The 23,096-nt window shown below is 48.8% G+C and overlaps 2 protein-coding genes across 2 annotated transcripts; both read left to right on the top strand.

The window, feature by feature from the left end:
• The first annotated feature begins 55 nt into the window (after positions 1–55).
• UXT (ubiquitously expressed prefoldin like chaperone) lies at positions 56–6,495 on the top strand. The gene is made up of 7 exons (XM_027091408.1): positions 56–77; positions 255–361; positions 1,330–1,411; positions 1,547–1,614; positions 1,883–1,990; positions 6,121–6,184; positions 6,400–6,495. The coding sequence occupies exons 2-7, from the start codon at positions 264–266 to the stop codon at positions 6,448–6,450; spliced, it is 471 nt and encodes a 156-aa protein (XP_026947209.1). The 5' UTR covers positions 56–77; positions 255–263; the 3' UTR covers positions 6,451–6,495.
• A 1,146-nt stretch (positions 6,496–7,641) lies between these two features.
• ELK1 (ETS transcription factor ELK1) lies at positions 7,642–21,770 on the top strand. The gene is made up of 6 exons (XM_027091399.1): positions 7,642–7,800; positions 14,980–15,223; positions 17,886–18,335; positions 19,030–19,497; positions 20,180–20,281; positions 20,367–21,770. Exons 2-6 carry the CDS (start codon positions 15,014–15,016, stop codon positions 20,463–20,465), a joined length of 1,329 nt encoding a protein of 442 aa, XP_026947200.1. The 5' UTR covers positions 7,642–7,800; positions 14,980–15,013; the 3' UTR covers positions 20,466–21,770.
• The last annotated feature ends 1,326 nt before the right edge of the window (positions 21,771–23,096 follow it).

The following is a 23,096-nucleotide window of genomic DNA, read 5'->3' as shown; positions in this document are numbered from 1 at the left end:
CTCGTTGTACGTCATTTACCCGCGCCACCCGGAAGCTAAGGTTCTTACCAACCCTTCTTTTTGCCAGCGGCTCTCAGGTAACGGCCGTGTTTGGGTGTGCCTGTGTGACCGGGTCCCAGAGTTGGGAGGGGCAGAAGGCTGAACCCCCAGTTTGAGCCGGATGACCCCACTCCTAACGTTGAGAGGGTGCAGATGTACTGTGCTTGAGAGCAAACTGAGTGGTTATCGTGGTCTTCCCCCTCCTCGTTCCTCAGGAGCCCATCATGGCGACGCCCCCTAAACGGCGGGCGGTGGAGGCCACCGCGGAGAAAGTGCTGCGCTACGAGGCTTTCATCTCTGACGTACTGCAGCGGGACCTGAGGTGAGTGACAGAATAGGGGGCGGGGCGCTTGGAGCGGTGCACGTGGTGAGCGGGGCGTTCGAAGTCAGGGCGTATCCTTCTGATTGGTGGGTGAGGCGTTCGGAACCCGGCCCCGCGCGCCTTTCGAGGGGGTAGGAGGGGCGATATCCGGGGTGCGACGGTGGGCGGGAGAGGGAAGACATGGCGGTCTTAATGGAGGGTGTGTCCGCGCATGCGCGGGTTCAGATGGCGTTAAGGGTTACGAGCGAGTTTTCAGGTTCGAATCCTGACTTGGCCGTTTCGTTTTACGTGTGAACACGTTGTACCTCACCTCGAGTTTCTGTGCCTCAGTTTTCTCATCTGTGAAATGGGGAAGTTAATGCAACCTTCCTCATGTGGTGGTTTTGAGTTTTCAGCGTGTTCAGTCCTTGTAAAGGATTTAACTTGGATACTAGAGGCTCAATGAGTATGAAAAATTATTATTCCTATCATTATTAATCTGAGGAGGAAGTAGAGTTTTCAGGTCTAGGATTATGAGCATCCTAAAAGGGATGGAGGATTTTTTTCTAGGGTGAGAATAGGGTATCCTGATTGGAGGGAGGCATTGGGAGTAGAGTGAAATAATACTAATAAATAATAGCTAACACATATATAGAGCTTCTTGTTTGGCAGGCACTATTCTAAATGCTTTTTAGTAAACTCATTTAATCTTTCTAATGACTCTGTGAGGTAATACTCGTTATTCCTATTTTAAAGATGGGGAAATTGAGTTCCAAAAAGGTTACTCACTTGCCAAAGTCTCACAGCTAGTAAAATGGAAAGCCTGGATTCAAACCGAAGTAGTCTGACCCAGAGTTCAAATCTTGACTTCTGCACTAAAACACCTCTTTAGGACATGGTGACATGAGAGTCTCAGAGGGTCATGATATGAGGTATTCCAAGAGAGACAGGGTTTCCTCTTGGTCACCATTTTACTCTTGTCCCATTAGAAAGGTGCTGGACCATCGCGACAAGGTATATGAGCAGCTGGCCAAATACCTTCAACTGAGAAATGTCATTGAGCGACTCCAGGTAAAGGTGCCAGGGTTAGGTACCATCTTTTTGTGGGCAAAGGAGGGGGAAGAGAGGAGATACCCCAGACCAAAACCTGTCACCTAACCTAAAACTTGGCCACTGATCCCTACCTCTTTTTCCCCGGCCCCACAGGAAGCTAATCACTCGGAGTTATATATGCAGGTGGATTTGGGCTGTAACTTCTTCGTTGACACAGTGGTGTGAGTGTCTACCCACCCCTCTGAGCCCACAGGGTTCAGCTTCCCCTTTTCTTCATTCAACAAAAATTTTTTTTGAGTATTTGCTATGTACCAGACACTGCTAGGTGCTGGAGATGTGACAGTAAATAAGATAGGACAAAATTCCTGCCCACCCAGAGCTTCAATTTGGGGAAGGTGGGGGAGAGGGGAGTAAAAAAAATCTCAAACTGTGTGGTGTGCTAAACAGTGATAAGAACTTCCCCGCTTCCTCTAACCACTGTTTCCTTAGCCCAGACACTTCACGGATCTATGTGGCCCTTGGATATGGTTTTTTCCTGGAGTTGACACTGGCAGAAGCTCTCAGGTTCATTGATCGTAAGAGCAGTCTCCTCACAGAGTAAGTCCATTGCATGAGGATAGTGCCTAAAAAGCACTACCATTTGCCACACCCTTCTTCCCCCTTTCCCCATGGCTGCCTGGGATGATACTTAGGAACCCATCTCCCCTCCCCCTCAGAGCTAGGGCTGAGGAAAGTGGGGATGCAAAGCTTAGTCCCAGGTGTAGAACATAATAAGCACTGATAAATGGTCTTTGTATTGTTCACTCACACAAAAATTTATTGGGCATCTGCTGTGTGCCAGGCTCTGTGCTTGGTGGTGGGGAGGCAGCAGGGAACAAGACAAAAGGGTTCCTTGAAGGCTTACCTTCTAGAAGGCTTACCTTCTAGAAGGACTAACTGTTACACATCAGCACAGTTTTGACCAGATCCTGGAGGTCTCAGCCTATAAATCAGAAACAATAAAACAAATTACCTCTGACTTCACCTGCTAATTTTCCTGCTCATCCACTGTGCTCTCACCACACTAACCTTCACAGGCTTCTTTAAACACCCTCAGAATGATCCCACCTCAGCGTGATTGCAGGGGCTCTTCTCTCTGCCTACAGCACTCTTTCCCCAGGTACCTGCATTGCTTCCTTTCTCCTTATTCAATTTAAGTCTTGCTTAAATGTCACTTCCTCAATGAGGCTTTCTATAACCTAACTTTAAAATTGCAACCCCTGGCACTCCTGATTCCCCTCCCTTGTTCTACTTTTTCTTTTTTTCCCTAGCACTTACGACCTCCTAATGTTTACTGTGTAATTTACTTCTTTACAATGTTCATTGCCTCCTCGCATTAGGATATAAGCTTTGCAAAGAGAGAGATTTTCTCTATATCCCAAGTCACTAGAATAGCACATAGCACATAGTAGGCACTCTGTTGAATGAATTTAAAAGCATATGCTGGAAATAGATTTAAGTGGGGATTGAAGCAGATCTCTGTTGGTGGTGATGGGGAGGTAATGTGGGGATAAAGGATGGGCTCCAGTTGAGTTTAAGGTTCTGTGCAGGGAACGGGAATTGGGAGTGTGGACGGGAGGTCTGAAATGTGGCTAGGGAAGGCCTCCCAGAGGAAGTGACATTTGAGTCACTTGGTTGAGTGAACAAGCCATAGGGCTCTCTGGGGAAGAGCATTCCTGGCAAGGCAACCAGTGTGCCTGCCATGTTAGGAGGAGCTGCCGAGAATGGTGAGCATTCACTCACTCAGAAGGAGTGAGTGAGGGGATGCTGAGCAAATACACTTAGATTAACAACATCTCACAAGTGTGAACCCCACCGATCTAAGATTCCTTCTAGGTTATATTTCTCTTTATTCCTACATTCATTTCTTCCAGAGTTGCCTCCCTTAGGTTTCAGTAATTCTTCTCTTTTCAAACCTTTTCAGGATTTCAGTGTCCGTAGACCCAAATGAGCCTCAGACCCACTGGGATTTCTAAGTCTTACTGATCAGGCCAGTTGGTGAATAGTTTGGTCGAGGGACCTGGTTTCATAGGCCAATGCAATTCTGAACTTGGTGGCCATTTAGACCAAATCCAACTTTTTATGACAAAGCTTTCCTTGTTATGACACAGGATTCCTGAGCCTTTCAAATAGGTTTTAATTTTATGAAACTTGATGTCTTTCCCCAAAATGAGGTATTTGTCATTGCCTGCCCCCTGTCTGGTCTTTCTGATTTACTGACCTGGTCTATTAGTGTGATGAGAAATGTGAATCTCTTACTACTTTATAATTAGTAGGACTCCATAGTAATTGAATCTTTCTAGGAGATGAAGATTTGAGTCTGTGTAGCTCGCTCTCTTCTTTAAAATACTTGGTTATCCTGGACACATTTTAAAGTAACTTTCTTTCAGGTTATTTTATGTAACCGAAATGGCCTATCAGTCCTTCCTGTTCTTAGTCTGTTTCTTTGAGGAGTGGGAGGATCAGGTCTCTGTGTACATTCTTTCTGATTACAGAGAAAGGAGTACACATCCATACCCATAAGCAGACATGATTATAGAAGAAACAGAATAACCATATGACTATTAACACTGCCTTATATACTAATCAGTAGCAATAAATTAAACATATCCCTTTTGTGTTACAACTAGCATTTGGTGAACTTTATACTTTTCTCCTCCTTTTTTATTTTAAGCATTGAAACCTTTCACAGACTAAGCTTGTACATTGAGTGCCTACTATGTGCCACATACTGTTTTTGTTCCTGAGGATACAGCGGGAAACAAGGCAGACCAAATCTCTGCCCTTACGCAGCTTACATTCTAGTCAGGGAAGACAGACAGTAAACAAATAAGTAAAGGATGTAGTATGTCACAGGTTGACAATGTTGCAGAGAACAACAAGGATTGGAGGTGAGAAACATTGCCTCTGAGGGAGCAGTTGCAATTTTAAATAGAATACTTGATGGGATGTGGGGTGTGAGAAAAAGAGAGGAGTCTAGGTTTTTGGCTGAGCAACTAGGAGGATGGAATTGCCATTTTATGAGATGGAGAAGATAAGGGAGGAGCAGATTTGGAGGGGAAGATCAGGAGTTCAGTCTAGGACCTGTTAAGTGTGAGGTGCTCGTTAAACACTGAAGTAGATTTTCTGAAGATGTAGTTAAAACTCCTCAACTCGGGAGAGAGGGCTGCATTGAAAATATAAATTTGGGAGATAGTGATATATAAATGGGTTCGTACTATTTTTTCCCAATTTGACATCCTATGTTGTTGCCTTCTACTTTTCTTAACAGTATTTTGTTTCCTTAAAACACTCCTACACTGACAGATAGCTCAGCCAATAAAATCCACATTCCTATCATGATATCAAGACCCTGCATGATCTAGCCCCTTCCTACCTCCTGGATTTTATCCTGTGCTTCTTTCCTTCCACCATTCGCTTAATTTCTAACACTGGTCTCCTGACAGCTCCTCAAAAAGCTCTTTCCTGCCTCTTGGACTTTTTGTGGAAAAGACCGTCTTACTGTTTAACTCCTACTCATTCTTCAGAAAGGCCTTCCTTGATCCTTTGTATCAATTAGGATTCTTTTGGGTGAGACTGGTCCCAGTTGGCATAGATATAAGGAATTGACTAGTTCACATAACTCAACAGTCCAGAGCCAGAGTGGTTTCAGGCAGCTCCAGCTTCCCAGTTGCTTAGGCCTTGGTGTCTTTCTTAAGTCCTCTCTCTCGTACCCAGCATCCTCCTTTGGTAAATCCTGTTGACTCTACCTTCAAAATATATCCCAAATCCAATCATTTCTCATCACCTCAACTGCTGCTGCTGTGGTGTGAGTCTGCATCTCTCACCTGGACTATTTCAATAGCCTCCTCACTGGGCTTCCTCTTCCACACTAGCTGTCCTTATCCCTAGTCAGTTCTCCGCACAGCAGCCAGATGGATCCTCTTAAACCCTAGTTGTTTCATATCCCTTCTCTGATCACAATCATCCCCTGGCTCCCATCTCACTTAGAGTAAAAGCCAGAGTCCTTACCATGGCCTGGCAGCTTTTACATGATCTGTCTCCCCCACTTCCCTCTGTGACCTTACCTCCTACACCCCACCTTCGCTTATTTTTCTCCACCCATGCTGGCCTCTTTGCTGTGCCTCAGACATGCCAGGTACACTCCCACCTCAGAGCCTCTGCATTTGCTGCCCCTTGTGTCTGGAACACTCATCCTCCGTGTATTCACATGATTCGCCTCTTCATTTTAAGTCTACTCAACTGCTTCTCAGTGAAGCCATCCCTAAGCACTCTAATTAGAATTACAGCCCCCATGCCTGCACTCCTTATCCTCTCTTATCATTTAATTTTTTTTTATTGTACTTATAACCATCTGACATACTCCGTGTTTTATTCCATCACTGTCCTTCTTAATGAGAATTTGAGCTCCACGATGCTGAGATTTTTGTTTGTTGTGTTTGCTGCTGTCTCCCCAGTACCTAAAACGACCCGGCAGAGAGTAGACGTTCAATAAATGTCTCTGAATCTGTGCCGTCCAGATGGCAGCCAGGCATCTCTGCATAGGAGCAGGTCAGGTAATCGGATGTCCTACCACCTGCCGTGTGGAAGTCATCCATGATGTAGGTAGTTCCTGAAATGATGAGGAAGCATCATCCTCATGATCATAAGTGGGGCCCACTTTGCCCTTTCTTGTTTCTTTTCTCCAGGCTCAGCGACAGCCTCACCAAGGACTCCATGAATATCAAGGCCCATATCCACATGTTGCTAGAGGTGAGAGCAACTCACCCCATTCCCAGACACTATCTCCAAATGTTTAGGGCGGTGACCTGAGGAAGAGAGAGAGCCAGAGATGGGAAGTACCATCTTTCCCCCTAAACTGGAGTCAAATTGGAGCCAAGCTGGCTCGGAGGGAAGGGAGTTCTGAGCAAGCCTGGGGTGGGGCCTGGACCCAGGCTCCATTCAGTCTTTTCTGTTCTCTTTTTCAGGGGCTTAGAGAACTACAAGGCCTGCAGAATTTCCCGGAGCCTCACCATTGACTTCTTCCTACCTCCCCTGACATTAAAGAGCTTGAATGTCTTTGAGTCATATGGCCCTTCTTTCCCCCCTTAACCCTTGCTGTTTGCGAAAGTGCCCTGTTTCTAAAGCACAAAGTTACTAGGAGGCCCAGAGATCCAGTCTGTGTGGAACCTTTAAAAACCACTGAAGTCCCGTCTTCATCCTGTCCCCTGGCAGAATGTGCCACTTGACTTTCTGATTTGCCCTCTATACCATCGCCTTGACAATCTGGGCCCCCACCTGACCCTTCCATTTCTTTTCCTGTACAATACTCTCAATTACCTTAGAGAATGGGCCGATTCAGGGTGGAGGTTTGTTCCCCAAGGCAGCCTTTCACTCCTGGCCCTAGGGTTTACCCTTCTCCCACACCCCAATCGTTTCTCAGGTACCTTAAATTACACCCACACCCGTCTAGGCCCAACCTTGGCGTTGCCCCAGCTTCTAATTATCAATAGTTCCAGCTTCCAGCAATGGGCCTAGGGCTGGTCCAGCCCCTATTCTAGGTTGAGTCCAGCTTCCGCCAATCGATGCAGAGCCTGATTCCACTGCTTTATTACTGGCCGCAGCTCGACCCGCCCCCGTAGGCATTTAGTTTCCGCCACTCAACACTCCTTCGCTTGTCTGGCAGCTGCTCGGTTCTAAATTCGTCTTTTCTAGCCAATCACTACAGAGTTACCCTGCCCGCCTACGCAGAACCCTGGCCAGACCTCCTCCCTGCGGGCTGCTACGCCTGTGTACTTCTATACAAGTCCCGCTTCCGCTGAGCTGCGTAGAGTTTGGCACCTCCCCGTTAGGGGTTCTGGCAGCTAAGAGTCCCTCGGCCGCCAATCAGCAGAAAGCAGGGCCTAACCACCCCTATCCTCGGACGCTGGCTGTCTTCCATCAATCCCATATAGGCCAATCAGTGCGAGGCAGGCGTCCCCCGAACCTTGTCTGTCGCCCATGGCCTATCAATCTGTCTTGAACCAATCAGTGTGGAGCACCGGCGGGGCCGAGCACGCCCCCTCGGAACCCAGGCGGCCATCTGCGTTCCATCAGTTCCCCTCGGACCAATCACAACATAGCTCTGTGGAGCAAGGCCCGCCTCCCCAGCCCTGGAAGCCGCACCGTTGATCCACGGTACTTTGGCCAATCAGCGAACAGCGGAACGTTCGGCTCCTCCTTCGTGGGCCCACGTGAGCAGTGGGGAAACGCAGGGGCGGCTTCTAGGTGCTGTCGCCGCCACCACCGCCACCACCGTCGCCTCGGAACCCGGGCCTGGGGGGCGGTGGGGCCGCGCATGGAGCCCCCGCCCCCCGGAGCTGCCAACACCGCCGCTGCGCTACACACAGGTGAGCCCGGGGCCTGGAGGGTGGAGGGCCCGGTCCGTGACCCTACGTATCCTTCCCGCCCCCGCGCGGGGGGATGTGGCTTGGCCCGTGGCCTGCTGGTGTTCGACTCCCCACCACCACCACCTCGGCTGGTGGACCTACCTGTGCCGTTGTCCCCTCCCTTTGGCCCTTTGCCCCGTAGCTTAACCCCCCTTCCTGTTTTATAATGGGTCGGTCTGCGTGCTTGAATTTCTCCCCACCCCACCTTACAGTAGACTCGGCCGTGGTCTTGCCCCAGATCCCCGCTTATAGGGAACCAGTCTCTGGCAATGTCCACCTCCTTGACAGTAGGTGCGTCTGAGTGTTTGTATTCTCCTGTCCTCAACTTTCAGGGGCCCCGTCTGTGGCCTTGTTTTTTCATCCCTACTGTTCCTGTAGTGAGTCAATCCGTAGCGTTGTACCCCCCCCGCAACAGTGAGTTAATCTGTGAATTTGTATTCCTGCCTCCAATCCCCCAATGCATCAGTCTATGGCTTTATCAAACACACACACACACACACACACACACACACACACACACCATTTTACAGTGGATCAGTCTAAATGCTTGTTTTCACGTCCTCCTGCTTATCAGCCCATTGCCCTGTCCTCCCTTTTTTGTAGACTGTCAGTCCAGTCCTTGGGCTTCTTCTCCCTTCCTTTTACTAGTGGGTCAGTTTAGTGCTTTATATCTCCCGATTTTCAGTAGCCCAGTCCATGGCCTTGTCCCCCTCTCCTTTTAATCAGTCTGTGGGGTGGCTTTTCTCCCTCTCCACTATTGTGCATGAGTCAATGTGCTTTTCTTCTCTCCTTGCCCCTAGTAAATAAGGTGAGCCTTTACACACACACACAACTTTGCAGTGGATCTGTTCATTGGCCTTCCTGCCACCCATGTGCTTGCATTCACACCCCTCCAGTATACCCTCCTGTGAGTCCAGTGCTTTGTAATCCCTCCAGGAGGGTCAGACTGTGCTTTTATTTCCCTCCTCCTTTCCTTGTGCTGCATCAGTCTGTGGCCTTCCCTGCCACCCTCCCTCCTTAATAGTGGATCAGCCTGTGTGCTTGTTGAACCCAGGACTTTTTTACTCTAGAACACACCCTCTCATATACACTCTTAACCACTAAGACATCTTGCCTCCCTCCAGTAAATGAATACATTAGTGATAGTGATAATGCCAATAGGAGCTAACACTTATTGAGCACCTACTGTGTACCAGGCAAAATGCTGTGTGTTAATGAGCTCATTTAATCCACCCTATGAGCTAGGTACTGAGGGAAGTTTGGCATAGGGAGGTTAAATACCTTACACAGAGGTGATCAGTAGGTACCAGGTTAGGTTACCCCTCAGAACATAGGATAACTTTTTTTTTTTTTTTTTTGTGGTACGCGGGCCTCTCACTGTTGAGGCCTCTCCCGCTGCGGAGCACAGGCTCCGGACGCGCAGGCTCAGTGACCATGGCTCACGGGCCCAGCCGCTCCGCGGCATGTGGGATCTTCCAGGACCGGGGCACGAACCCGTGTCCCCTGCATCGGCAGGCGGACTCTCAACCACTGCGCCACCAGGGAAACCCCCTAGGATAATTTTTGAGGCTTTCCTCTCTCACTACATCTCACCTCACGCGAGGCCCCACTCCTTAAAAACCAAATTAGTTCCCATCTCCATGCTTTTGTTTTTGCTGTTCCCTCTGCCTGCAGAGCTGTCTCCATTCCACACCTTGTCTCAGCACCCATCCACCCCCGATCCCAGCAGCTATGTGACCTTAGTGGCTTAACCACTTTCTCTCTGCACCTCTCTCCTCACTGGTTAAATGGGGGAATCAGAACTAGAATACCCTCCAATGTAAATAAAGAATACCTGTGAGTTAATAAAACAAGTAACTTCTCTGGCCTTACCTCCTATGCGCCGCCCCCCCCAACTCTGTTCCAGCCACACTGGCCTCCTAACTCATCCTCAAAAACACCAGGTGCGACCCAGGCTTGGGGCCTTTCCCTTGGCTATTTTTTCTGCCCAGAACACTCTACCCCCCTCTCTGTGTGGATCCTTTCAGGGCTCTGTTCAAATGTCAACCCGTCCCTGACCATCTGAACCTGCACAGCCAGCAGGACTTAGACCCCTTCTCTGCTTTATTTGTGTCTTTGCCCTTTATCACTGTCAGGCACACTGTATATTTTACCAGTTTGTCATATTTATTGTCTTTCCCCGTTAGAATGGGAGTCCCATGAGGGACTCTTTTTGTCTGCTTATTTACTGCTGGGCCTCCAGCACCTAAAATTCTTATCCAGTACTTGATAAGAATTTATTGCACGAATGAATGGAAAAATATAATATCAGATAAATCAGGGTAGGGGGCAGATGGAGATGAAGAGGGCATAAGAGAGCTAGTTAAAAGAGGCTGGTTAGTTGGGACTATTCATTCAACAAACACTTACAGAGCACCTACAGAGCACCAGGCATTCTAGGTTCTGGGGATATGGGAGGGAACAAAACAGGCAGAAATTCCTGCCTTTGTGGAACAGACATTTGCTAAGAGTGCAGACTGTATAAATAAATAAGTCTAGTTAGTATGTTAGACAAGTGCTAAGGAGGAAAAGTGAAGTAGGGAAGGTAGGAATAGAGTATCAGGGTGGTTGAAATCTTAGGCACAGGGCAGGCCTCACTTAGAAGGTGCTTCTTGAATTAAGGCCTGAAGGAGTTCAGGAAGGGAGCCATAATGCCTAGGGAAAGAGTGTACCAGGCAGAAGGAACAGCCGGTGCAAAGGCCCTGAGGTGGGATTGTGCCTGGCATGTTCAAGGGCCATGAAGGAGGCCAGAGTGGAGGGAGAGGTAGGAGGCAAGGTCAGAAAGGTGGTGGGAGCCAGATGGTGAGGCCATGCTGATACATAAGATTGTGGGGGAGGGGCTGGGGAGGAAGAAGAGTGTCACGCCAGCTAATTGTAACATTTGAGTGTCTGCTATGTCCCAGAGATAACTTTTCTAAGTCCTTTACATACACTGACCTTTAATCCTCACAAAGGCCTTTGAGAGTAGGTGTATCTTGCAGATACTTTACTTTGAGGGTGACATATCCCCCATTTTACAGGTACAGAAGCAGAGCCAGAGAGGTTGAGTAACTCGCTCAAGGTCACACAGCTAGAACAGGACAGGAGTACGAGGCTGGAGACCCAGAGAGAAGAACACATTTGCAAGGACAGACAGGTTATTCGACACATTGGATCACACAGAGGAAGAATTAATTCTGCCTGGGAGATACCAGAACTTGATGATGTGTGTAATAAAGGGTTCATCATGTGTGGGGAAGGGGGAAGGGCACTCCTGGCAGGGAGAACAGCACATACATATTTTCAGAGATGGGAACTGGATTAACTCAGGGTGCCCATGCCAAGCTTGGGCCCACCTCAGAGCCTTTGTGCACACTGTTCCTGTGCTTGAAGCACCCTTCCCACAGATGTCAGCATGGCTTGCCATCTCCCCTCCTTCAGATCTCTGCTTAAATGTCACTTCCTCAGGGAAGCCCCCCCGCTCACCCTGTGTAAATTAGCATCCCTGTCCCCCTGTAGGACCTTACCCTTCTGTTTTGCTCTATAGAGAGCTGGTGGAGCAAGGTGTCCAGGATCACTGCCTAGTGCCAAACTGCCTGGGTTTGAACCCTGGCTCTGCTAAATTCCAGCTGTGTGACCTTAGCCAAGTTACTTTACTTCTCTGTGCCTCCATTTCCTCATCTGGAAAACGGGAGAGTAATAATAATGCCCACCCATAGTGTTGGTTTGAGGATTGAATGAGTTAAGTGACTAAAATGGTTTGCAGTACACAGTAAGGGCTCTGTGACTGGTTCCTATTTTTTAGATTAGTATTATTCCTGGCATACACGTAGGTATCTCACAGGGCCTCTGAGACTGACCATCTCCAAAACTGACCTCCTGATCTCCCCTCAAAACCTGCTCTCCCACAGTGCTGCCATCTCAGGTGATCAGGCCACAAACCTAGAATCACCTTTGGCACCTCTCTCACTCCACCCCACCCCCATCCTATCTGCCAACAAATCCTGTTCACTCTGTCTTCAGATTTTATCCAGAACTCAGCCACTTCTCACCAGTTCCACTGCTGCCACCACCATCTCTTACGTGGACTATTGCAGTGGCCTCTTCAGCCCGTACAGTTGGTTCTTCTTACAAGAGCCAGAGGGATCCTGTTAAAATCCAAATCACAGGCTGTCACCCCTCTATTCACAGCCTTCTCATGGCTCCTGTCTCACTCAGAGTCAATGTCAAAGCTCTTCCGGGGCCCGAAAAAGCCTTACGCAGTCTGGCCTCTGCTGCCCCTCTGTTCTCATCTCCTGCTACTTTCCCGTCACTGCCTTCTCTCCGACTACGCCAGACTCCTTTCCCTTCCTCTGACCTGACAGGCTCTCCAGCTTCAGGGCCTTTCACCCTGACTATTTCCTCTGCCTGGATGGCTGCTCCCCAGGTTGTCACAGACCTGACGCCTTCACCTCTCTTAGGTCTTTCCTCAAATATCACCTCCTCGTGACTACCCTCCCCTGACTACCCTTTCAAAAATAACAACTCCTTCCCTGCTTCGTTTTGTTTTTTTTTTCCCCCGGAGCTCTTATCACCATCTGACATATTCTTGTTTATCTTGTTTCTTGTCTGTCTTCCCCACTAAAATGTGAATTCCGCCAGAGCAGGGATTTTTGACTGTTGTATTCACTGCTGTATCCCCAGCACCTGGCCCACAGTAGGCCCTCCAAAAATGCTTGCTAAATGAATGAAATAAAGAGAAGTAAACACATCTGAGTGAGGCATATGACTAGAACTCTTATTAGGGGTCACGTGGGAGATGTGATAATAAACAAAATACAAAACCCCATGTGCTGCTGAGGCTTGAAGCCAACCGTCAGGTTTCACCTTAAGTAAAAGATTCTGTGGCTGCTGAAAGAGGAACTGGTAAAATTGCCTGTTGTCGCCACCAGGAGTCACACTGGTCTCTTTGTGCCTCTGAAACAAACAGGCCTTCCAAATAAAAACCCAGCAAGGTCTCTGATGATGGGACTCTGATCTGGACACTTCGTGGCCTTGTGACTTACATAATTGCCTAAAATTGTGTCTGCAGAATGAACTTCAGAATGAATAGCTCAGACATAAGAGGATCAGACTGTATTTCATTACAGATTAAAGACTCAAGCTATAAATAATAGAGGGAAGTTCTTTGAAACCTTCCGATTTGGAAGGTCTTATTCTTAACCCAACAGTCCCAACAGCTGGGTGAACAGTTGATTGATGAAAGCTCATTCCTTAAGGAAAAGGAACTTCATGTTTATTTCCAATTCACACTCAGCAAAGGGAGCAGTTATGGGGTGGGTGGGGGCGCCAGGAGGGTCCTGTTCTCTGCTCGACATGCTGAGGGAGCAGTCAGTGCAAGGGGCAGTTTAGTCTAATGGTTGAAAAGATCAGACACCTGGAACTTGGCTGCCTGCGTCCAAATCCTGGCTCTGCCACTTAGGGCTGTGTGGCCTGTACATGTCATTTAGACATTTTGTGCCTCCGCTTCCTCATCTGTAAATTAGAGATAATAAGAGTACCTATTTCCCAAAGTTGTGATGAGAGAGAAATGAGTCAATAGCTATAAAAATAGCAATCCAGGTCTACATGCCCTTATGTAAAACCCTTGGGGCCAGATGTGTTTCACAATTTTGAATTTTTCAGATTTTAAAAAGGTGACAAGGTATACATACGAGATGTTACATAACACCCTTAGTGGGCTCTGTAATCAGCCACATTCAGATTTCTGCAGCAAGATAGATGTATGAACAGTCACACCAAGTGAGGATCAGTGAAGACCACAAAAGGCCTTATTTTGTTTCAGATCAGGTTTTGGCATAGCAGATAAGGAATTATGAACAAATTAGAAACTAATATTTCATAAGAGCTTATCATACCCCAGGCATAGTATATTTAATCTGTACGATAACCCTACGAGCTAGGTGGTATTATTATTATCCCTATTTTACAGATGGGAAAATTGAGCACAAGAGGTTAAAGAACATGCCCAGTGTCACACTGCTAATAAGTAGCAGAACCAGGATTCCAGCCCTGGCGGTCTGGCTCTGGAGGGGCTGATTGTCCAGTAGGCCATATTGCCTCTGATTGGTACAATGCCTGGCATGTATTTAGCACTCAGTAAATGTTCATTATTGCTGTTGTCAAGAAGGAGAACACAGAGGGACAGAGACAGGTCAGAGGAGCGTGGGATAGAGAGACAGAAGAGAGCAGACATTCAGTGTCAGGAATTTTCATAAAGGCAAGGCCCTTGGGGCTGGTAACTGAACAATGGAGAAGACTTCTAGGCAGAGGAAGGGAACCCAGCATGAAGTTAACAGCCTTTGCGAGGAGCTGGCAGAAGGAACCTCCTGGAAAACTTAATATTTGATGTGGTAGAAGATGCAAATGAAAATGTTCAGGTGAGGGGCCTTATTCTAGTTTTCTATTCGTGCTGTAACAAATTATAACAAACTTTTAACTGCTTAAAACACAAATTATTCTCTTAGAGTTCTGGAGGTCAGAAGGCCAGCACAGGTCTCACCAGGCTAAAATGCAGGTGTTGGCAGGGCTGTATTCCTTTCCAGAAGCTCCAGGGGGATGATTCATTTCCTGTTCGTTTAGGTTGTTGGCAGAATTCAATTCCTTGAGGTTGTAGGATTTGTATAAAATAAATAGGCAACAAGGGTATATTGTAACCACAAAAAAAAGTTCATGTGATGAGATTGAGCTCACCCAAATAGTCTCTAGCTTAAGGCCCATAACCTTAAATTCACCTGTAAAGTTCTTTTTGCCAGGTAACATAATATACTCACAGGTTCCAGAAATTAGGATGTGGACATCTTTGGGTGAGGGGCATTATTCTGCGTATCACAGTCTGCCCTCTGGACCCCAGAGGTTCACATTTGTCCCACACGCAGAAGACATTCACGCTATCCTAGTGTCCCCAGAAGTCTCATCGCATTACAGGAGTCGTCCAAAGCCAGGCTGAGGGCGTTCAGGGAATGGTGGTGGCAGTTGGAGACAGAGGTGGAGGCAAGATGGCAAGAAAGGAATCCACCTCCTGCTGACCTCTTCCCCTTCCTGTGTCTGCAACCTCTCAGCTCTGAGCTTTCTGCCCTCCAGGTACCCCTGGGATGGCGTGAGCGCTTGCGCAGCAATGGACCCTTCTGTGACGCTGTGGCAGTTTCTGCTGCAGCTGTTGAGAGAGCAAGGCAATGGCCACATTATCTCCTGGACCTCCCGGGATGGCGGTGAGTTCAAGCTGGTGGATGCTGAGGAGGTGGCCCGGCTCTGGGGGCTGCGCAAGAATAAGACCAACATGAATTATGACAAGCTCAGCCGGGCCTTGCGGTACTACTATGATAAGGTAAGGTGTTTGAGACTAGGGCCAGGAACCCCACCCACTCGCCTGTGCCAAACATTTAAATCAGTTATGTCATTTTCTTGCCTAAATTGATAGAGCTCTAACTTTGAAAACGATATTAAAATTTACCATTTCTTACCCCATCCTCTGGTACTCTTACACGAACATGGGGGCCCCTAAGCATTTATCTCAGTTGTTTTATTGTATTTTATTTTAGCTTCGACTAGAACCTTCATAGCACCATTAACACTGACCCCCTACTCACTCCACTCTCTCTGAGATACCCAAAGTCCTGCTGTCGCACTGTGCCCCGCACGACATTTCATCTTCTCGCCTTATTCCTCTGGCCAAAACTTTTGAAAACTCTATTACTAATGACTCTTCCTCATCCTGGGCCAGTCCTGGGTTCCCCCAGTTATTTCATAATCTGCTCTTATCCCAGAATAAGAATTCTAGAATATCCTTATTCTTAGAATCAAAGCCTCCATGACAGCATTATACTAACCTTTCCTTACCTTATTCTCCAGGACCCTCAACATTTTTATCAATTCTTTTTATCTCTCACTCTGTTAGCTAAGACCTCCAAAACAACATGTATAATGCCTGCTCCACACCCCATCCTCTTGTATTCCCAGAGCAACACTGGTCCACTCCAATATTTATATCAATTATTTTATCACCTTATTCCTATAGCTAAAATTATACATTTTCCTTATCTTATCCTTTCAGACTCCCAAACCAGTGCTAGATACCCCCCCATATTTATACCAGTTATTTCAGTTTCTTATTTCTTTTTTAAAAAAAATATTTGTTTATTTATTTCTTTTTAATAAACCTGCACCGGGTCTTAGTTGTGGCATGCAGGATCTTCGTTGCTGCGTGCGGGATCTTTAGCTGCAGCATGTGGGATCTTTAGTTGTGGCATGCGGGCTCTTAGTTGCGGCATGCGGGATCTAGTTCCCTGACCAGGGGTCGAACCTGGGCTCCCTGCATTGGGAGCACGGAGTCTTAACCACTGGACCACCAGGGAAGTCCCGTCAGTTTCTTATTTCTTTACCTGAAACTTCCAAAACAGTATTTTTCATCTTCCAGTTTTATTGTGATATAATTGACATGCAGCACTGTATAAGTTTAAGGTGACAGCATAGTGATTTGACTTATATACAGCAAGAAATGTTCATCATGATAAGTTTAGTGAACGTCCATCATCTCATATAGATACAAAATAAAAGAAAAAGGAAGAAAAAATCTTGTGATGAGAACTCTTAGGATTTACCCTCTTAACAACTTTCATATGTAACATACAGCAGTGTGGATCATATTTATCATGTTGTACATTACATCCCTAGTACTTATTTTTCTTATAACTGAAAGTGTGTACCTTTTGACTGCCTTCATCCAATTCCCCTTCCTTTCAACCCCCTTTGAAACTTCCAAAACAATATTAATGAACCTCCCTTTTCATTCCTTTTCTGAGAAACACAAACCCACCCTGTGATATACATGAACAACACTTAAGATGTTCCCAGGGTGCTCTAGTGCCCTCCAGATACCTCTTGTCCCCCAGAACAGCCCTGGACCTGTGCTGCACACCCTTAACTCATTTATAGCATTTATTCCATTTTTATATTTTAATCCTTTAGCTCAAACCTCCAAAACAATATTAATAATGAGGCTGCCCCACTCTGTACTCTGAGACCACCAGAATATCCCTGAGACCCTCCAGACCTGTCCTGAAATACCCCAAACGTGCTCTGTGACCCACCCAAGCCAGCCTTAAGATTCTCCCAATATTTATACCAGTATTTTAAATTCTTGTTAGTTGCCATCAGTGACTTCATTTTCCAATTGCCTCAGCTTAAACCTCCCCAATAGTATTAAGAATGAGGCTCCTCATCCTGTCCTCCCTGATGACCTTGCCCTGTTCCACGTCTGTGTCAAGAGCTTTAAATAATCCTGTAATAATTCATGTTTATTAACAATTCATCACCACATTCTTCTACATTCATTTAGTCTCTTCCAACATTTATTATCAGTGACTTCATTTTCCTGTCTTACTGCATAAACTAGACTCCAAAACTGTCCTGGCAGCCAGCCCCAGGGCCTGGCCCTGTTAGCCCACAGACACTCCTGGTTTCTGGAGCCAGGAGGAAAGCCTGCTCCTGGATCTACTCCCCTACGTGGGCCCCAGTGTGGAGAGGAGCCTGTGGGTGTGGCTTTGTGTATCTGAGGTGGGGGTGGGGGAATTGGACAGATAGAGATGAAGAGAGTGTGACAGAGGGAGACTTGGAGGGGGATGGACAGGAAGGAGATGTGGAGGGGAGAAGGGCATTAGACTAAAGGAAGGATTATGGGTGGGGGGGGACAGAAAAGGAGGAGAAGCTGGGGGAGAATACAGAGAGGGGAATCAGGTTGGGGGAGAGTGGTAGAAACTGGAAGAGAAGGGAGGAGACCCCAAATTAGATGAGTGAGCTGTGAAAGAAGCTGGGAGGGGGAACCTATGGGGAGGCAGACACTGAGGTGGGACGGTGTATATGTAAAAGGACAGGAGAGGGGCACGAGGAAAGAAAGGCACTATAGGAGACACACCCCTTCACCCCCTCACCATCCACACCCTCCCTGGCCCTTTCTTCTAAGACCCTCTATCCTGTCTCCCCCTTCCCAGAACATCATCCGCAAAGTGAGTGGCCAGAAGTTCGTCTACAAGTTTGTGTCCTACCCTGAGGTCGCGGGGTGCTCCACTGAGGACTGCCCGCCCCAGCCTGAGGTGTCTGTCACCTCCACTGTGGCAAATGTGGGCACCACAGCTGTACACGCCATCCCCGGGGACACTGCCTCTGGGAAGCCAGGCACACCCAGGGGTGCAGGAGTGGCAGGCCCAGGCGGTTTGGCACGCAGCAGCCGGAATGATTACATGCGCTCGGGCCTCTATTCCACCTTCACCATCCAGTCCCTGCAGCCGCAGCCACAGCCACCCTCTCATCCTCGGCCTTCCACAGTGCTCCCCAACACCGCCCCTGCAGGAGCAGCAGTGCCCCCCTCGGGGGGCAGGAGCACCAGTCCAAGCCCCTTGGAGGCCTGCCTGGAGGCTGAGGAGGCCGGCCTGCCTCTGCAGGTAAGGACTAGAGTATGGAAAGTCAGCAAGAGGAGGGATGTACAATTCCCAAGTGAGGAGGGGGCTGGGAGGAGGGGAGACATAAACGTCCTATTAAAGGAGATATAGTGGAAGGAGGGACACAGAAGTCCCCTTGGAGAAAGGGATGGGGAGGAAAGCTATGCAAAGCCTTGGAAGGAAGAAGGAAATTAAGCACACGACAATTAGTAGTACACCCAACATGTAGCAGGTGTCCTGAATGTGTCTGCTTAATGCACTGGTTCTCACACTTTTAGCACTCATCAGAAAGCACCTGGAGGGCTTTTTAAGCCACAGATTTCGGGGGGCCACCCCCCAGAATGTCTGTTTATGTGGGTCTGTGGATGGGTCTGAGAGTTTGCACTTTTAACAAGTTTCCAGATGAGGCGTATGCTGCTGGTCCATAAAGCAAATTTCTGAGAACCACTGCTTTCGTGAATGGGGGCAGTGTCTCCTGGTGTCCCGCCCCTAAGCTGTGCCGCTATCAAGTGTCTCACCCCTCCCCTGCCCCCAGATAGGAGGACCTACTCCAGAAGGAGCCCCACTTCCTTGGCAAAGTCCCACGTCTTGTTGGAGGACCTGCTCCCACTACCAGGTCCTGCTTTCCAAGGGAAATAATTGGCTTCACTACCCCAGGAATCTTTAGGCACCCCCTCTGCACTTGTTCCTCTTCCAGGTCATCCTGACCCCACCCGAGGCCCCAAACCTTAAATCCGAAGAGCCAAATATGGAGCCTGGGTTGGGCCGACCACTGCCCCCAGAAGTCAAAGTGGAAGAGCCCAAGGAAGAGTTAGAAGCTGCAGCCACTGGGGAGGCGGGGTTTGTCCTGGAAGCCGTCAAGGCGGAGCCCTTTGAGACCAAGGCCGAGCCAGAAGCCCCTCCCGCGGAGGGCGTGCCAGCCCGGCTGCCTGCGGTCGTTATGGAAACTGCGGCGCCGGTGGGCGGCCTTGCGGCTTCCACAACTTCCAGCACGGAGAACGCCCAGCCTCAGAAGGGTCGGAAGCCCCGGGACCTGGAGCTTCCACTCAGCCCGAGCTTGCTGGGTGGGCCGGGACCCGAACGGACTCCAGGATCGGGAACTGGTTCCGGTCTGCAGGCGCCAGGCCCAGCGCTGACGCCTTCCCTGCTACCTACGCACACATTGGTGAGAGCCTTTGAAGGGGCGGGGCTGGCACCTGGAATGAATGGGATTGGGGCCGGGTGGTGGTGGGAGGAGTTAGACTGCGAGGGCCAATACGGTTACCTCTGAGTGAGTGGGAGGGTGGAGCCTTCGAGTGGGGTTGGCTGCGCGGAGAGACGGGGCTTGATTGCTACAAGGCGAACGAGCCTGCAATGCCGAGGGGTCGGGTCCCCAAAAGAAGGCAGATCTGGGGAGTTCTGTGGTCAGGGACTGGGGGGCCCGAGAGGCTTTCTGCAGGAACTGTTTCTGGGTTGGAACATAGCTTGAGGAACCTAAGCGGGGCTTTGGGGTCTGGGATTTGCTTAGCGGGTTTCCTGTGAGGTATGCAGGTGGGGGATAAGAGTTGGAAGTTGACCCTGAGCTACTGGGATGGTGAGGTTTGAAAGCGGCATGTGGGTGGGGTCTTGTAGGTGGTCTTGCCCAATGAGGCTGGGATGGGCCCTCAGGAGTTAGGAGGGGTTGTCTGTGTAAAGCTGGAGAGCTGTCACGGGCATGGCCTTGGTAGTTATGGTCTAGGCCTGTGCTCTTCTGAGGAGTGATCTCATAAGTATGAGTGGGAAATCTGGCGGGGCTGGAACCAAGTTCCTTTGGTTTTCCCACACCTGCCCTCTTGCTCACTTGCGCCCTGACCACCCCTTCCCCACAGACCCCGGTGCTGCTGACGCCCAGCTCGCTGCCCCCCAGCATTCATTTCTGGAGCACCCTGAGTCCCATTGCACCCCGTAGCCCGGCCAAGCTCTCCTTCCAGGTAGGATCAGCTCCCCCCATCTCGGAAAGGGTGAGAGACCCTAGCACGGTCCCAATCCATGACCTCTCCCTATTTTTGTCCCCAGTTTCCGTCCAGTGGCAGCGCCCAGGTGCACATCCCTTCCATCAGCGTGGATGGCCTCTCAACCCCCGTGGTGCTCTCCCCAGGGCCCCAGAAGCCATGACTATCACCACCACCACCACCACCCCTTTCTGGGGTCACTCCATCCATGCCCTGAACTTCTCTCCAGCCAGCCGTCTCAAGGAGAAACGTAGTTCAGCTGACAGACTCGTGCTGTGGTCGTGGTTGGGTGGGGATTCTTAGGAAAAAGGATCTCTCAGTAACCCTTCCACAGAAAACATACAACTTCTCTTTTCTTGGTCAGTCCCCCAGTGGCCGCTCTTACACGTCTCCTACTGCAGTGGTGGGGACGGTTTATTTATTTATTTTTTGAAGGCCACTGGGAAGAGCCTGGCCCAACTCTTTCGTTGGGGGGGGGGGGGCGGTTGGCGAGGGCATCTCCCCCATCTCCACATTTTTTCCCCAAGGTGAGATAGTCAGGGTCTGGCTTGAGAAGGAACTTTCTTTATTTATTTCTCAGGCTGCCCTTGGGGAGCTGAGGGAGCCCTGTCTCCATTTTGGGGTGTGGGTAGAAGAGCTAGATTGCTGTGGTTTATTATTCCTGGCCCTCCCCAAGGGTCCAGGAAGAATTTTTGCTGTTTAACATTTTGGGAGTTTTGGCCAAGGAAGACTCACACCCTTGGGAATGGGAATTTCCACCTCCCGGCCTTTCTCAGACAGCTTGTCCTTTTTCAGCCACCTTTTTTGGCCGGGGAGGAATTGCCCCTTTTGTTGTTCTTCCCCTGAGAAGCCATTCCTGTGTCTGCCAAACTCCTGGGGTCCTGCCTGTTACCTCCCAATGGAGGGTTTTTTTGGGGAGTGGTTCCCGTCTGGGGGGCCCCCTCCAACCAGTACTCCAGGTCTCCCTGTCCCCCACCCCCTGCCATTTTGATAGTATAATCTATTTTTAAACAGGGCTTTTCAATAGGGGAGAGGGAGGCATCTCTTCCTATATCTGAGATAGGGTGGGTGGGAAGGAAGGGATTTGGGGGGGGTCTTCCTGCCACCCCCAAGTGTTTATTTTTGATACCAAACATGTATTTTCAGCTCCCTCCCAGCCCCCCAATTTCCTGCGGGCGGGTACAAAGGACCCTTTAAGTGTCCCTGGAGTTGGGAGGGAGGAATGAGGGACATAAAGCCTGTCCTGTGTGAATTCCAGGCTGGAGAAGGGCGGGTTCAAAGGACTCCTGGGTTCACTTCCCGTCAGCACCGGCCCAGCCTGGGCCTGGGGACCTGGGGGTTGGTGATTTGGGGGACGGTGCTACACCTGTCTCCACTGTTTGTTTTACTTCCCCAAAAATGGATCTTTTTTTCTAAGAGTCCCAGAGAATGGGGAATTGTTCCTGTAAATATATATTTTTAAAGGTGATGCTGGAGACTGCTAGCATTTTTTTTTCCCCTAAAGCCGTTGGGAGTAACTGTGTGCAAAGGCGTGACTATGTGAAAAGCGGTGAGGGTGTGAGATTGATCGTGAGAGCGAGAGAGCATAGTGGTGTGTGTCCGAAACAGTGGTAGAGACTGTAGATTGGCAACCAGGTGTGTGAAAAAGAGAAAACTCTGGAAAGCTGTGATTGCGCACGTTCGTTTGTGAAGCCATGTGTTGAGAGAGTGGAAGTTGTAACCACAAACTTGACATTGTGCCTATGTGAGAAATCATGGCTGGGTGGCAGAAAACCACTGTAAGACTGAATGTGAGTGATTAAGGTACTATACGAGAAACTGGTGGTGTGTGTGAAATAATGTTTATGAGAAGGAAGTGGGGACTGCACATCAGTCACTGTTGAACAGGCTGATGGCGAGCAAAACAGACTGAGTAACCAAAACGTGTGAGAGCCGGTATGAGCACGAAAGTGCCATAGAGATGGTCAGGGACTGTGCCGTAGGTAAGGAACTTCACTGTAAGTAAGCGGGTGACTCAGCGTTTGGGAGATGGCTTGTGCATGAAACTGTTCACGCAAGGCTGTTGGATCAACTAAAGTAATGGGAGTGCATGTGTGAGAGGCTGATGGTATGAGAGAAAATGTCTGTGAGGCCAGATGGGTGCCTGAGATGAAAGACACCAGAATACGCAATTGTGTGTATGAAAACCATTCCTGTGAGACTAAACTAGCAAAGACTGCGTGAGAGACTGAGAAAATGTGGCTGCGACTGGAAGAGCGTGAGAGGCTGTAATTTGTGTGTGTGTGTGTACGTGTGTGGGTGTATACCTGAGCCTAGTGGCAGATTGATTTGCAGTTACTACTCCAGTCTAGCCCACAGGTTCAGGGACTCTGTAAGAGAAAATGATGGTGAGACTGAGTGAGTGAAAGTAAGCTAGAGACCACCTCACTGTGAGTGAGAGGCGATGAGTAAAAAAGAAGGAAGTCAGTGCCGCTGGAGAGAAAACTGATGACTGAGCAGCATGTGAGAGTGTGAAAGGTTTCATGAGAGACTGTAAACCAGAGACTACATGCTGGTGAAAGAGAGAAAATGGAACAGAGTAAATGAGACATAGAGACCATGTGATCAGTATGTGTGGGAAACCGATGAGGCTGTAATTGTGTCTGAGGGTACACAATACGCTGGCTGGATGCAGCAGATGATGGTGTAAACGACTAAGACGGGCCATGAAAGGCTCTGTGTGTGAGACTTACCGAGAGCCTAGTAACATTGGTGAATTAGTGACAACAGGATGTCAGAGGCTGAGTGAGGGCAA

Source organism: Aethalodelphis obliquidens, unplaced genomic scaffold (genome assembly GCF_003676395.1).
Source record: "Aethalodelphis obliquidens isolate GAN/ISIS:26980383/991018 unplaced genomic scaffold, ASM367639v1 scaffold71, whole genome shotgun sequence".
NCBI classification, from domain to species: domain Eukaryota; kingdom Metazoa; phylum Chordata; class Mammalia; order Artiodactyla; family Delphinidae; genus Aethalodelphis; species Aethalodelphis obliquidens.
The sequence above is the reverse complement of the archived record's forward strand: the minus strand, read 5'-3'. Positions and strand labels throughout refer to the sequence as shown.

Coding starts and splice junctions, on each gene's coding strand:
- ELK1 (XM_027091399.1), top strand. CDS start 15,014: ATGGACCCTTCTGTGACGCTGTGGCAGTTTCTGCTGCAGCTGTTGAGA. Junction 19,498..20,179: donor TGCTACCTACGCACACATTG/GTGAGAGCCTTT, acceptor CCTTCCCCACAG/ACCCCGGTGCTGCTGACGCC. Junction 20,282..20,366: donor CGGCCAAGCTCTCCTTCCAG/GTAGGATCAGCT, acceptor TTTTGTCCCCAG/TTTCCGTCCAGTGGCAGCGC.
- UXT (XM_027091408.1), top strand. CDS start 264: ATGGCGACGCCCCCTAAACGGCGGGCGGTGGAGGCCACCGCGGAGAAA. Junction 362..1,329: donor GTACTGCAGCGGGACCTGAG/GTGAGTGACAGA, acceptor TTGTCCCATTAG/AAAGGTGCTGGACCATCGCG. Junction 1,615..1,882: donor TTCTTCGTTGACACAGTGGT/GTGAGTGTCTAC, acceptor CTGTTTCCTTAG/CCCAGACACTTCACGGATCT.